This window comes from Oryx dammah, unplaced genomic scaffold, assembly GCF_014754425.2.
Source record: "Oryx dammah isolate SB20612 unplaced genomic scaffold, SCBI_Odam_1.1 HiC_scaffold_28, whole genome shotgun sequence".
Lineage (NCBI taxonomy): Eukaryota > Metazoa > Chordata > Mammalia > Artiodactyla > Bovidae > Oryx > Oryx dammah.
Window position 1 is genome coordinate 100618602 of NW_024070212.1, and position 13175 is coordinate 100631776.

General features: G+C 49.5%; 1 protein-coding gene across 3 annotated transcripts in view; it reads right to left on the minus strand.

Annotated features, from left to right (window-relative positions):
• Positions 1 to 13175, minus strand: part of CFAP57 (cilia and flagella associated protein 57) — a 68823-nt gene that overhangs the window by 6922 nt on the left and 48726 nt on the right. For 2 of the 3 annotated variants that reach the window (XM_040231457.1, XM_040231456.1), the window contains 3 exons: positions 7946 to 8062; positions 6278 to 6412; positions 6052 to 6195 (listed from right to left, as the gene is read on the minus strand). In XM_040231457.1, coding sequence (XP_040087391.1) covers positions 6052 to 6195; positions 6278 to 6412; positions 7946 to 8062 — 396 coding nt within the window. Of the gene's footprint in view, positions 1 to 6051; positions 6196 to 6277; positions 6413 to 7945; positions 8063 to 13175 lie in introns of those variants that run through there. The other variant, XM_040231458.1, reaches the window with a different exon arrangement.

The following is a 13175-nucleotide window of genomic DNA, read 5'->3' on the forward strand; positions in this document are numbered from 1 at the left end:
ATGCTTTTCATGGATTTAATGCACTGAAGTTTCATAATAACCCTCTGCATAGATTCTGTTACGACCACAGAATGCCGAGAAAACCGAGGCACAGAGAGGTGATATAACTTACCCAAACTATACCGATAACGTGCGGCAGAGCCAGGATCCTGACCCAGTTTGGCCCCAGAGCTCCGAGCTCTTCAGCGCTGTACTCCACTTTGCTTGTTTCCATTCATTACTTGAAGAGCTTGGGGTCTGGTGAGGGGTCTGGCCACCTTGCTGGGATGGAGAAGTAGGACGCCGAGCAAAGGCATTTAGCCCTGCCTGAGTGGCCAGGATGGGCTCCTAGGAAGTGACCTGACCTGACCTGACACAGCAAACACTGGCCAAATCGACCTAGGATGGACCAGTTCCGGAAACACGCTGTGCTTCAGCTTGGGATTCCATCTTCAAAGTGGCGAGTGGGGAGTCTGAGCCCAGAGGACAGGGTGATCCTGAGCCAGTGGGATAAGCCTTCTCTGTTGGGAGGATGTGAACTGCAGACACCCTGGCAGGCCTTCCCTCCAGCGCCTCTTCATCTAAGCAGGTCAGATCTGCCTTCAGAGTTATAGTATATCACTTAATTTCACTATTCCTCATTAAAAAAAAAATGTTCTCCGTCTTGGATGAAATGCCTAATTATTGCCACTCCTTTGCTCTCTCAGGCTCAGCTTTGTGCCTATTTTTCGATAAAGTCAGCATGTTTTCTCCTCATTTTTAACCCCTTTAAACAGCCCAAACCTTGGAGATGCACAGCCCACATTTTCTTTCCAGATACTCTGTTTCCTCCCTGCTGACTTTATATCATGACATAATGAATTAAATATGTATTCATTGGATTCTAAGACCTTGGACTCTGCCTGACCCGTAAGAGGTTCTTAATAAATGTTTGTGGAAGGGATAAGCAAATGAATAACTAATGCAAGATGCCAAGTTGAATAAGATGAATGTTCCTAATGAGGAAATTACAAATCAAGGGGTAAAGTCAGGGGAGACCAGATAGAAAGGAGTCTTCAGAGAGCCCCAGGGAACCCTTGAGGACACCAGCCTGCTCAGGGGCTCTCTCCACACTTTTTAGTTGATGTCACTTAGTTTCACATCCTCTGCCTCATTCAATAAAGTAATAGTTATCAGAATAAAGATCGGAGACTAACTGTACCATTTCCACAGTTCTCTTCAGAAACATTTTAAGGTACTTCTTCCCAGGCAGTCTCTATTCATCATGCACTCAATCCTGCTGACTGTGTGTCTGAACTGAATCTCGTGTTCATTCATCACCAGCTCTCAGCATCTCTCCTCTGCCACTGCGGTGGCCCCACGTGGAGCCCCTGCCATTCGCTCCACCCTGACAACCTTGTTGCCATGACTGGGACCTCTGGCTGCAACCTTTTGATATACGCATTTCTGACCCCACTGCCATCCCTGGACAGCTCTATGAGACTGGCCTCCTAGATGGGTCTCCAGAACATGGCTCGGTCCTCACTAGAGCATCACTGAGGCCCAGGACTCAGCGCAACCTGATTCCTCTGCTCTGTTCATTCATTCATAAAAATGGGAAGCCTATTAGGTGCTCATTATGCCAGACGCAGGGGTCCAGTATGGATCCAGTGTAGAGAAGTGAGTGGGGGGTCACCAGTGTAAGGAAGCCTCCTTGTGGAGGCAGAGGGCAGGGAAGAGTGTTTCAGGCCCAGAGCTAAGAGGGAGCAAGCACTGAGCCTCCCAATTCTTTACCAGCTGAGCCACAACGGAAGCCCAAGAATACTGGAGTGGGTAGCATATCCCTTCTCCAGCGGATCTTCCTGACCCAGGAATCAGACTGGGGTCTCCTGCATTGCAGGTGGATTCTTTGCCAACTGAGCTATCAGGGAAGCCCTTGATGATGATAACAACAAGATAATAACCTCACGGCTGACTAGATTCCTGCACCATATCAGATACTTTGCATACACGACATCATTCGATGTATACAACCACCTTACGAGGAAGTTGTAATGAGATTCAGTTTCAGAAGAGGAATCCAAGGCTGTGCATGGAGGGCAGAGCTGGGATTCAGATTTGGTTGTGTCTGCCCACAGGCGCCTACCAGGCTCTGCTTTCTCACCACTGATGTACATCACCTCCGGCCACACTTCACACAGGATGATGGCCAAGGAAGCTCGGAAAAGTACAAGTGGGACTGCCTTAGCTAAAAGTACCAGAGGGCTTTCTGGGGTGGCCCATGTTCTGAGGAGTCTAGAGGTCATGCTGAGGTCAACTGTATCTGCCTTGAGTAGTTTTGTGAAATTACAGTGTGAATGCAACAGATTTCCTGAGCCTTCTGTTCCGGATCCCTCCTTGGTCAGGATGGTCTACAAAAACTCTTCTAATCCTTCAGAGCTACCCCCCTCCCCCACCGCCCACAGCTCCTCTTGCAGGGAAAATCTAACCCTGATCCCCTGAACACCAGGACTTGGGCTATGTGAAAGAGACACCCTCAGGGATGCCAAGGTCTGTTTAGATAGAAAGCCTTCTGAACGAAGAGGCTATGCCAAGCTGTCCAGGACTGCCTTCTGTTGAGGACAACGCCAGAAAGCTCCAGATGGAAATGACATTGAACTCCAGACTCCCAGGAAGAAGGGCATGGAGAGGAAATGCCTAGAGCACCCCCTACTGGCCTACCTTGGGTTGACATCTTTAAGAATATAGCAGCATCTGGTTAGCGTGCAAAAAAGTAGGCAACAGATTTATTCCAGAAACTTGGGAGCCCCGCATCCAGTGGTGTCCTTCCTGAGCCCACAGCTGGTGGGGTCGCCACTTGCCTAAATGCACAAGTGAACCATTTCTTTGTTTCTCTTTCAGCCTTCCTCTCACATCCAGCCTGACATTTCTATGTATCATCTCTACTCTGAAATGTCTTCTAACATCACAACCTTCCCTCCCAAGGCCTGGCATCTCTCTTTAACATGAGAATCATCTTCTAAAGGGTTTTCCTGCCACCTGCCTTTCCCTACCGGTCTTTCCCTTCTGCCCATAGCGGTAACATTTCCAGAACAGATAACACCCCTGCCTACTTAAGAAAACTTGGGTGGCACCAGCTTATAAGATAAACTTCATGCTTCTTAGTGTGACGCAAAAAGCCCCTTCAATGTGACCCTAAGCTACCTACCATTCCAGCAGGCCCTTCCTCCTTGCCCCCATGCTCTGCTATAAAGTTAGGTCAGAGGATTCCAGGGTCCCCAAACACCCCAAAGGTCTCACTCTTCTCTGACTGTTCTCAGCTTATATCCTTGGCCTGGAATGTTCTTCCTCCGTTGCTCCTTGACCCCCTCTACTCACCATTCAAGGCCTAGCTCAAATGCCACACCCCCTAGCTGAAGCCCGCCTCTCCAATGCGCTGGCCAGACTACATGCCTGGTGTGGAGGAGTGGTTGCTTGTGTCGGCCTCCACTCCCGTAGGTGAGCCCCATGAGAGTAGGCAAGTCTTCACATTCATCTGGCAACCCTCCACGGTCAGCTTGTAGCTTGGCATGTGAGAAGCTTGCAAAATATGTGTCCTGAATGAATAAAGTATGTGTCCTAGATATTTGTATTCTATTGCAAATCCTATTTTCATATCTGCAAGCATGCATGAGAATAAGTGACAAGTGCTCCTGTCTGAACATACAGATGAAACACTGACTTCATTCTCTGTGTCTTCTAACAAGTTTTTCTCAGATGCCATATCTGTCCCAGCCTTCCTCGGCTCTTTGAGACTTAAGTGTCAGGGCCTTGGTTCCTGTAGATGAGTTCCTTACCAACATGTATCAAGGCAGCGGGTGCCCCAGGGCACCAGCTGGGAGGTCTGGAATTGGCTGCCTCCAGCTCACAGGTACCCCCAGTCCATGCTGTGACGGACTTCTAGGCTCTCCTACTGGATTTTGCCTTGGTTTTTGAGTATGTCTTTTGCTCAGGAGAAGTGAAGGAAAATTGCCTTGTTAGACCCCGTTTTGTACAGGGCCAGTGCCTGACGCTTTAGATTAGTTAGCTCATTCAATCCTCACAGTCACTGGCTGAGGTTGGCATCTTCTCCTCTTTGTACAGATAGAAAGGTGGCTCCTGGAGAATTTGAAGAGTCGTCTCCCCTCCCCCGAACCTGCCAGCAAGAGTGGCCAGCAGGAGGATAAACTGGCTCTGAACTGAGACAAGGCTATGCTTCACCACCCCAATACCTTGCCTGGCCCTTAAGATCAAAGAAGGAAACAATTTTTATCATCTAGAATAGAGGTTTTCAAAGTGTCTTTTACGTCTTCCAAACAAAATCCTACACAGAGCCCACTGAAATAAGCAAGGAGTCTTCCTGGTTGAGGGGATGGTGGGGCCCCAGAGCCCTGCATCCTGACCCCCCTCTTGCCCCCTGTGGCTGTCTGTGGCACGTCTATGCACCTGCAGGGCTCTGCAGCACGCAGGTTTACGATGCTGCTGCAGCAAACACTCTTCAGGGAGCTCCTTGTTGGCGGCTTCTTCTGCCTGCCATCAGAGTCCCCTGCCTGGGTCCCCTCTGCTTCTGCTCCCCTGACTCTCACCCTGGCTCAGCAGGAGTGGGCAGGCAGTCCCTGGGGAATGGGGGAGCCAAAGGGGGACTTCTGCCAGCCCTGAGCAGCCTTCTGCTGATGCTCTTACTCTTATCTATCCTGTGGTCTCCGCCCTCTTTCCTTTTCCTTCTTCTCCTGGGACTGATACTTGCTTTGGGGGCCTGGTTGGCACAGACAGAGGAACCTAGCCCCTGGAGGACCCCTTAGGCCTGTGCTCTGGTGGTAAATCACAGATGAGTTCAGCAGTGTCACGAGCTGACAACCTCTCCCGTAGTCACCCTGGTCCCCCTGCCCTGCATGCTGCATTGTGGCGTCCACGGGGGCTCTCCATGCTAGGGAACACTCAAGACCCCTAGCAACGGCTCCGTGTATCAGCTGCTGCGAAGAGTCCCATCCATTGGATCCGCTCCCATCTCTGGGCCTCTGGCTGCTTTCAGGACTCAGGAGCTGGGCCGTGGGCAGGGGCTGGTTGGAAGGTGGCATGAGGCCCAGCATGCCTGGGTCTGGCCTAGACTGCACTGTGCTCTTCCCAGCTGTGTTCAGAACTGATTTGTTTTAGTCTAACTGCAGCTTATCCCCATTCCAGTATTTAAATTATAGCATTAAAGAAATACACGTTAAAAGATATGTGTCTTATAAATGTAATTCTGATGTTTTCTCTTACTATTAATTCACATTAACTGCCTCAGATGATACTGATACCCAGATAGAAATTGGCAGCAGAATCCTGCCTGGCAATCCCGACAGTGTACTTGAGTGGAAGTGGTAGTAATGGGGTAAGGCTCTCTGAATAGCCCAAGAAAGGGTCCTGGAAGGCCTCATTAAATCAGGGGGAGGACAGCCCTTAGGGTTGGTGTGGTTGGCTCCGGACCCAAGAGAAGAGCTGGGACCTGAGGCATCAGAAAAGCCAGAGGAGGTAGGAGGAGACAGGCACGCTCCCAGGAGAGGACAAAAGACTTGGCCGTGCTTCCGGGGGAGGACTTGGCCAGCAGGGGCCATACAATACGGGTAGCAGACTAAAAACAGCCAATCAGAGGAAGGTGAAGCAAGAGCTGGAAACAGAAAAGAGGAGATGGAAGGGAGCGACTCGGAGAGCCAAAGTCACGTGGACGCAGGCCCAGAGGAAACAGGGTCAAGGAGAGGCCTGAGGCAGGTGCAGGAGCGCTCTGCACGGAGACGAGGGGGTGGAGAAAAGAGACAGGTGCCTGGCGAAGAGAGACGGGGCAGAGACGAATGGGCCTTGAAGTGCAGGAGTGGGCATGGAAATGCTGAGAAAGCCTCCTTGGGTGGGGCTCTGGGCTATGGTCACCGCCGGGATGAGCTCGGGGAGGTCAGAGGAGACGAGTCAAAGAAGGAAGTTTGGAGAAAGCTAGTGGCTCCCTCGGACGTTGGGGGAGCCCTGAGGACAGTGGGCTTGGAGGGCCCCTTGGCAGACTTTTTCATCTCTGATGGCTTGGTCTCCGAGGGTGCGTGTGGGTACCTGCATGATGCGGACGTAATCTGTGCGGTGCAGCTCGCTCTCCTTGACCACCTTCTTCTTGAGAGTGGCCAGATTCCTCTCCAGGTGTTCCCGCTGACGGGCGTACTCCTGCTGCAGGTCTGAGTTCAGCCCTGCAATCTCCACCTGACAGGGTAGAAGGGGTGAGCCACGAGGGAGGGGAGAGCCCAGAGGACAGGGGCGAGCGGGAGTGGGAGGCAGAGCTCACCATGTCTGCCCGCTGCACGTACTTCTCAAAGAGAGCGCGGACCTTCTCCTTTAGCTGCCGCGGTTCCTGGATGTAGGCCACGCAGTTGTGGAGGTCCGTCTTGAACCGTTTGACCAGCGCCTCCAAGTCCCGCTCCTGTGAGCAGAGGCATTTACTTTTGGCCCTGCAGGGACTCTCCGGGGACAGGGGCTGCAGCCTCGTGGCTGCTTAAAGGGACAAGACACACCTCATCTGGGACTCATCACTGACTGCCAGGGGCCACCTGGGGCCCAGAGATCAGGAGGGGCACACAGGCCCGCGGGGGAGGCACTGAACCCCCGTGCCCCTGGCCTGAATAGTTTCGCATCTATAAGAGGCTGCACACATGGATTTCTTTATTGGCTCTGGATTTCTTCCAGGACCATAGGCCCTAAAAGACTAAAGGAGGTACCAGTGGCCACCTACTCCTTTCAGAGCCAGGATGGAGAGCACTGATTCCCTTTTGTGGATGCCAGGCCGGGGCGTCCCTGCCCCCCTGGGAGCTCATCCATTGTTTCTCCTTCCTGAGGGTTGCTATGAATGAGTGGGTAGGGGAGATAATGACAAAATTGGGCAGAATGGTTCATCTGTAAACTTGGGCTCTTCCACCACAGTCTCTCAGGTACCCACCCATCCTCCTCCACCCTTGACCTAGAGAGCCTCTTCTCTTTGCTCCTACAGCCCATTTAATCATGCTCCACAATTTTCTACCTTGCACAGTTAATTATTATGCACATATCATAAATCACCTGTTAACCTCCTCAGTTTGGAAAGGGCAGGATCTGTGTCAGTTCACATTGATAGCTCTGCAGCTTCTAGTATTATTTAGTCCAGAGTCAAGGCTTGACGTGGGAGATGGAAAAGTTCAATCTGATTCTACCAACACTATGAGGTGCTCTATGCCAGGGGGTGAAAGTGAAGTGAAAGTGAAGTCGCTCAGTCGTGGCCGACTCTTTGTGACCCTATGGACTGTAGTCTACCAGGATCCACCGTCCATGGGATTTTCCAGGCAAGATTACTGGAGTGGGTTGCCATTTCCTTCTCCAGGAGATCTTCCCGACCCAGGGATTGAACCCAGGTGTCCCGCATTGTAAGCAGACGCTTTACTGTCTGAGCCACCAGGGGGTGGGGGTGCAGCCAAGTCCTGGCCCAGGACCAGAAGACTGGGTTTCCAGCACTGGCCTCTATGTGCTAAATAGCTATGGGTTCTGGGTGAAGTTTCTAATCTCATAATCTCTCTGACCTTGCTTTCCTTGTTTATTACATAGAGAGACCAGAACAGGTGATCTCTGAGGTCCCTTGAGCTTGCACTGTTTTGGCAGTCAAGCCTTTAACCACCTACTACAGAGGACCTCTCTGAGCATGCTCCTTCCCAGGATGCACAAGCCAGTGTTGTAAGCATCCTTATAACACTGCCTTCCACCTCCTTGATTGCTCTACCCAAAGTCATTTTATAGTCTCAGATGGATTCAGTCACATAAATTTACATGAGCCTCAAATAGGCCAGGGTTGTGAGCAAGTAAAGAATGTGAGTTAAAATGGGAATGTATCTTAGCGATGGGCTGGCTCTGTCTCTTGGAAGCCAGCTGCCCATTGCAGACAGGTGCCAGCTCTTGCATCCAAGAGCTGCCAGACTGAAAATCCTCATACCTTCTGTCTCTCTCTGCGCATCTCCTGATCAGTGGCTCTTAATTTCTGCCACAGTTCTGTGATGTGCAGCTCTAGTTGTGTGTTCTGTTTATGGAAACGCTCCAGTTCAGCTTCCATCTATAGACAGCAGTGGAGAAAGAGTCAAGAATAAGAAAGTAAGCCACAGAAGACATACAGATGGCCAATGAGCATGCAAAAAGATGTTCAACGTCACTAATTGTTCAGTTCAGTTGCTCAGTCGTGTCCGACTCTTTGCGACCCCATGAATCACAGCATGCCAGGCCTCCCTGTCCATCACCATCTCCCGGAGTTCACCCAAACTCTTGTCCATTGAGTCAGTGATGCCATCCAGCCGTCTCATCCTCTGTCGTCCCCTTCTCCTCCTGCCCCCAATCCCTCCCAGCATCAGAGTCTTTTCCAATGAATCAACTCTTCGCATGAAGTGGCCAAAGTATTGGAGTTTCAGCTTTAGCATCATTCCTTCCAAAGAACACCCAGGACTGATCGCTAATTGTTAGGGAAACGCAAATCAAAACCACAATTAGATACCATCTCATGCCTGTTAGAATGCCTATTATCCAGAAGGCAGGAAACTATAAGGATTAACAAAGATGTGGGAAAAAGGAGCTTCTTCTGCACTATTCATTGGAATGTAAATTGGTGCAGCCTCTACGCAACACAGTATGGAGATCCCTCAAAAAATTAGGAATAGAAGTATTAACAGAAGGCCCAGCTATCCCACTTCTGGGTACTCATCCAAAAAATACCAAAACAGTAATTAGAAAAGATATGCACGCCTATGTTTACTGTTGCATTATTTATAATAGCCGAGATATGGAAGCAATCTAAGTGTTAATCAACAGATGAATGGATAAAGAAGACATAGATATATTATATATATATATACACATACATACACAGATATATATACACACACAATGGAAGACTATTCAGCCATAAAAAGAATGAAAATTTGCCATTTGCAATAACACGGATGGACCTTTAGGGTATTATGCTAAGTGAAACAAGCCTGACAGAGGAAGACAAGTACTGTATGATTTCATTCATCCTTGGAATATAAAAGACATGGACGCAACTTAAGTGTCTATTGACAGATGAATGGATAAAGAAGATGTGGTACACATATATAACAGAATATCAGCTATAAAAAAGAATGAAATGATGTCATTTGCAGCAACATGGATGGACGTAGAGATTATTATGTTAAGTGAAGTAAGTCCAATACAAATACCGTATGGTGTCGCTTATATGTGGAATCTAAAAAAAAATGATGCAAGTGAACTCACTTATAAAACAGAAATAGACTCACAGACATAAAAAACTTATGGTTGCCAGAGGGGATTATTAAGGGTTGGGGGGGATAAATTAGGAGTTTGGGCTTAACACATAAACACCACTATATATAAAGTAGGTAAACAAGTATGTATTGTGTGGCACAGGCAATTATATGCAGTATCTTATACTGTGCTGTGCTCAGTCATGGCCAATTCTTTGTGGCGCTATGGACTGTAGCCCACCAGGCTTCACTGTCCATGGGATCTTCCAGGCAAGAATACTGGAGTGGGTAGCCTATCCCTTCTCCAGAGGATCTTCCCAACTCAGGGATTGAACCCAGGTCTTCCACATGGCAGGCAGATTCTTTACCATCTGAGCCACCAGGGAAGCCCAAGAATACTGGAGTGGGTAGCCTATCCCTTCTCCAGAGGATTTTCCTGACCCAGGAACTGAACCAGGGTTTCTTGCATTGCAGGTAGATTACCAGCTGAGCTACCAGGGAAACCCATATATGTGTGTGTGTATATATAGATACACACACATATATATAGAGACACACACACACATATATATATCACTGAATGGCTTAAGTATTCACTTGAAACTAATAGAACATTGTAAATTAACTATACTTCAATTGAAAAAAAGCAAAAAACAAAGTAAATGGACACGCCAAGCACATGATACAGAAAGCAGAGTCGTGGTTACGAGAGGGGGAAGGACAGGGGGAGGGCAAGATGAATAAAGGGGAGCAACTGTGTGCTGATGGGTGGACACCAACTCTGCATGCTGTAGCGCATACACAAGTAGAGATATAGCGTCGTAACATGAAACTTACCTGGCATTACAAACCAATGGTGCCTCCACGAGGAAAGTAAGAGAATGAAAATAATGTTTGAGAACTGAAGTCTTTCGGTGGGAGTATTTCCCCTACTGCCGGGGCACCTCTCTTCTAGTTCCCCCTTTGGAATGAACCTTTCCTTTTATTCCTGGCCATCCTCGAAGCCTCCGAGCCCCTTGGCTGATGTGGTAGCCCAGATCACGTGTTTCTATAGCCAGGCCCTGAATTTTTTCCCCTTTGTTTCTCTGTTCCTTCAACCTTCTTTTCTTGAATTCCTTATAGATTGATGACTCCTGACTACTGGAACCTGGAGCCTGAGGCAAGGTTCTGCGGACAAGCCCGTTCCTTGTCTACTATATGAAGTTGTGTGAGTGAATCTTGACTCTTTGGGGCCACAAGTCAGCAGGGCCGACTGTAAAGCAGGAAGTTTTGACGGGACTAGCATGTAGGCGTCTGAGCCTAAGCATCAAACAGGAAAGAGGAGGCTGAGAAGGGACCTTTGCCTCATCATTCTGTTGAAAAGTTCTTGAAAAGTAAAACTCAAGACTGTCTTATTTTCGAAAGAAAAAGAAGCTATCCGCGTGCATCTGAAAGACTATTCACTGTTGCGTTGCTATTAAGCAAAGACCGGTAGTGACAATCAGACCTTCTAATTAGGAGGAGACCAGCTGTAGGTGAGCGCTTCACGGATTTAATTCCTGCCAAAAGCAAAGGAGTGCAGTCTGATTGACAGGCCAAATCTGGTGGACGCTAGCATTCCTGTCGGAGAAGGAAATGGCAACCCACTCCAGTATTCTTGCCTCGAGAATCCTGTGGACAGAGGAGCCTGGAGGGCTACTGTCCATAGGGTTGCACAGAGTTGGACACAACTGAAGCAACTTAGCAGCAGCAGCAGCATTCCTGTTATTAGAGAGGTTTGCTGACTATTATTTTTGGAGGGGGGAGGTTGGGGGAATTTACAGGGTCTTTTCATGACTGGATGGAGAAGCCCCTTTACTCTAACCCAGGCCCTTTGGTCAGATTTCAAGCTCCCCAGTCATGTTCTGGAGTACCAGCAAGCCCTAAGGAGCCACATTCTAGACAGGGAGGGGCAATGTTTAGAAGAATGTAGACTAATTACTGGAAGCATTTTGTATGGACAGAGGAGCCCTTTGACCCAATGCCTGGCATAAAGGTGGCACTCGGTAAATATTCATGTGAATGAATGAATGCATCGCAGATGTAGAAGGGCAAGGGGGAGCGAAAGCGAGGGGAGGGAGGGAGGCCTGAAACCACCTGCCTCTGGAAGAAGAATGATAAGATAAACATGCAGTGTTTGCAGAGCTCCGTGGAGCCACCTCGTAGAGGACACACAGCAAGTGTGGTTATTTGCACAGCTAACCAAAGAATGTATCTGTTAGAAAGGACTGGCCGGCTGTCAAAGGCACAGGGGATACGGACCTGATTGAGAGGCAGTTTCTGTCTTCAAGAAGCCCTGGGTCTAGGGGGATTAGCGGGAAGTCAATGAGAAGTTCAGGTGGAGCAGGATAAACATCGTCCGCAGTGAGGATAGAAAGAGCCCTGTGTGTGCACAGTGGAGGGTTGGGGGTGGCCCCCAGGGAAGGGATGCTCAGTCGGGTTTTGTAGGAGGAATAGGGTTTAGAGGGCAAGTTGGGAAGGAGAATGTCAGGCAGGGAGAACAGCCGTGCACAGAAAGGACCAGAAGTGTGGGAGTCTGGTGCCTCTCTGCAGGCTGTGAGTGGTTCAGCCACCCTTGGACCTTGGAGGGGGTGCATGTGAGGAAGGGGGAGAAGGGGCTGGACAGGTCAGCTGAGCTGGGTCATCCAGGACTCTAGGGCTGAGGCTCGAATGGTGAGAAGCTCAGACTCTATCTTGGCCAGAAGTTTAAACTGGTCAGAAGTGTGGCCTTTATCCTGAGAGTTCAGGGAGCCGCTGACAGGTCTCACCCAAGGTGTGGCATGACCTGATGTGCACCTTAGAAGGTGTGATGGTGAGAGCAAGACTGGAACCAGGCAGCCAGTCAGGAGGCCGCCACTGTGGCCCAGGCGAGAGGCTGCTGCCCCAGACCAAGGAGATGGCCGCTGCAGGAGTGAAAGGGGACACTTCCTGGTGGGCCAGTGGTTAAGAATCTGCCCTGCAATGCAAGGGACGTGAGTTCAGTCCCTAGTCAAGGAACTAAGATCCCACGTGCCTCGGGGCAACTAAGCCCGTATGCCGCAACTACTGAGCCTACACCCTGCACCTGAGACCTGACATAGCTAAATAGATAATACTTTTTAAAAAGAGAGAGATAAAGGGGCTTCTCCAAGGTCTCTCTGAGTGCCTGTAGCTGGCTGTGCCTCTTTCTCTACAATCTTAAAGTCAGCAATGGCAGATTAGGTTAGAAAGGAAGTGATATGAGCAAAGCCTCAAACCACACTGAGAAAAAAAAAAATCTAGTTCACAGAAAAATTGTGAAATATGTTAAATTTGAGTCACTGGCTGGACAGCCAGGAGACTAGCCGGTATAGTGGAGCAAGCGTCCTGTTCCTGGTGGGGGAATTTCCATCTACTTGTCCTGTGTTACTCATCCAGTTCAGAGATTCTCAGTGGGGTGGGGCGCTGGGGAGAGGCAGCTTGCCTCCTCAGGGGACATGTGGCAAAACGTCTAGAGACATTTTTGGTGTCACATTGCGGGGGGTGGGGGGCGGGTTGCTACTGGTATCTAGCTGCTAAATATCTTACAAGGCACAGGATAGCCCCCCTCCCCCCAACAAAGACTTATCCACCCCAGAGTGTAAAAAAAACCCTGCACTAGATGAAGAAATAAAAACGTATGAAGGAAAATAAGGTTCTGGAAACTCTTGCCCTAGGAAGGAGATAGTCATGACTCATCAAAGAGAAGCTGGAAAAGCATTTGGGGTGGAGGAGGGGTAGTATTCCCCTTCCACGCACAGGTCTCACCTCTACAAAGGCACCAATGACTTGCAGCTTCCTTCTTGTAGGGAAAGGAACTTCCAGGGAGGGCTGCAGCAGGCGGGCCAAAGGTGACCCCCAGATGGAAGCCCCTGGGTCATGGGCCCCTGGGGAAGGAACTGGGCCCAGATAGCAGCC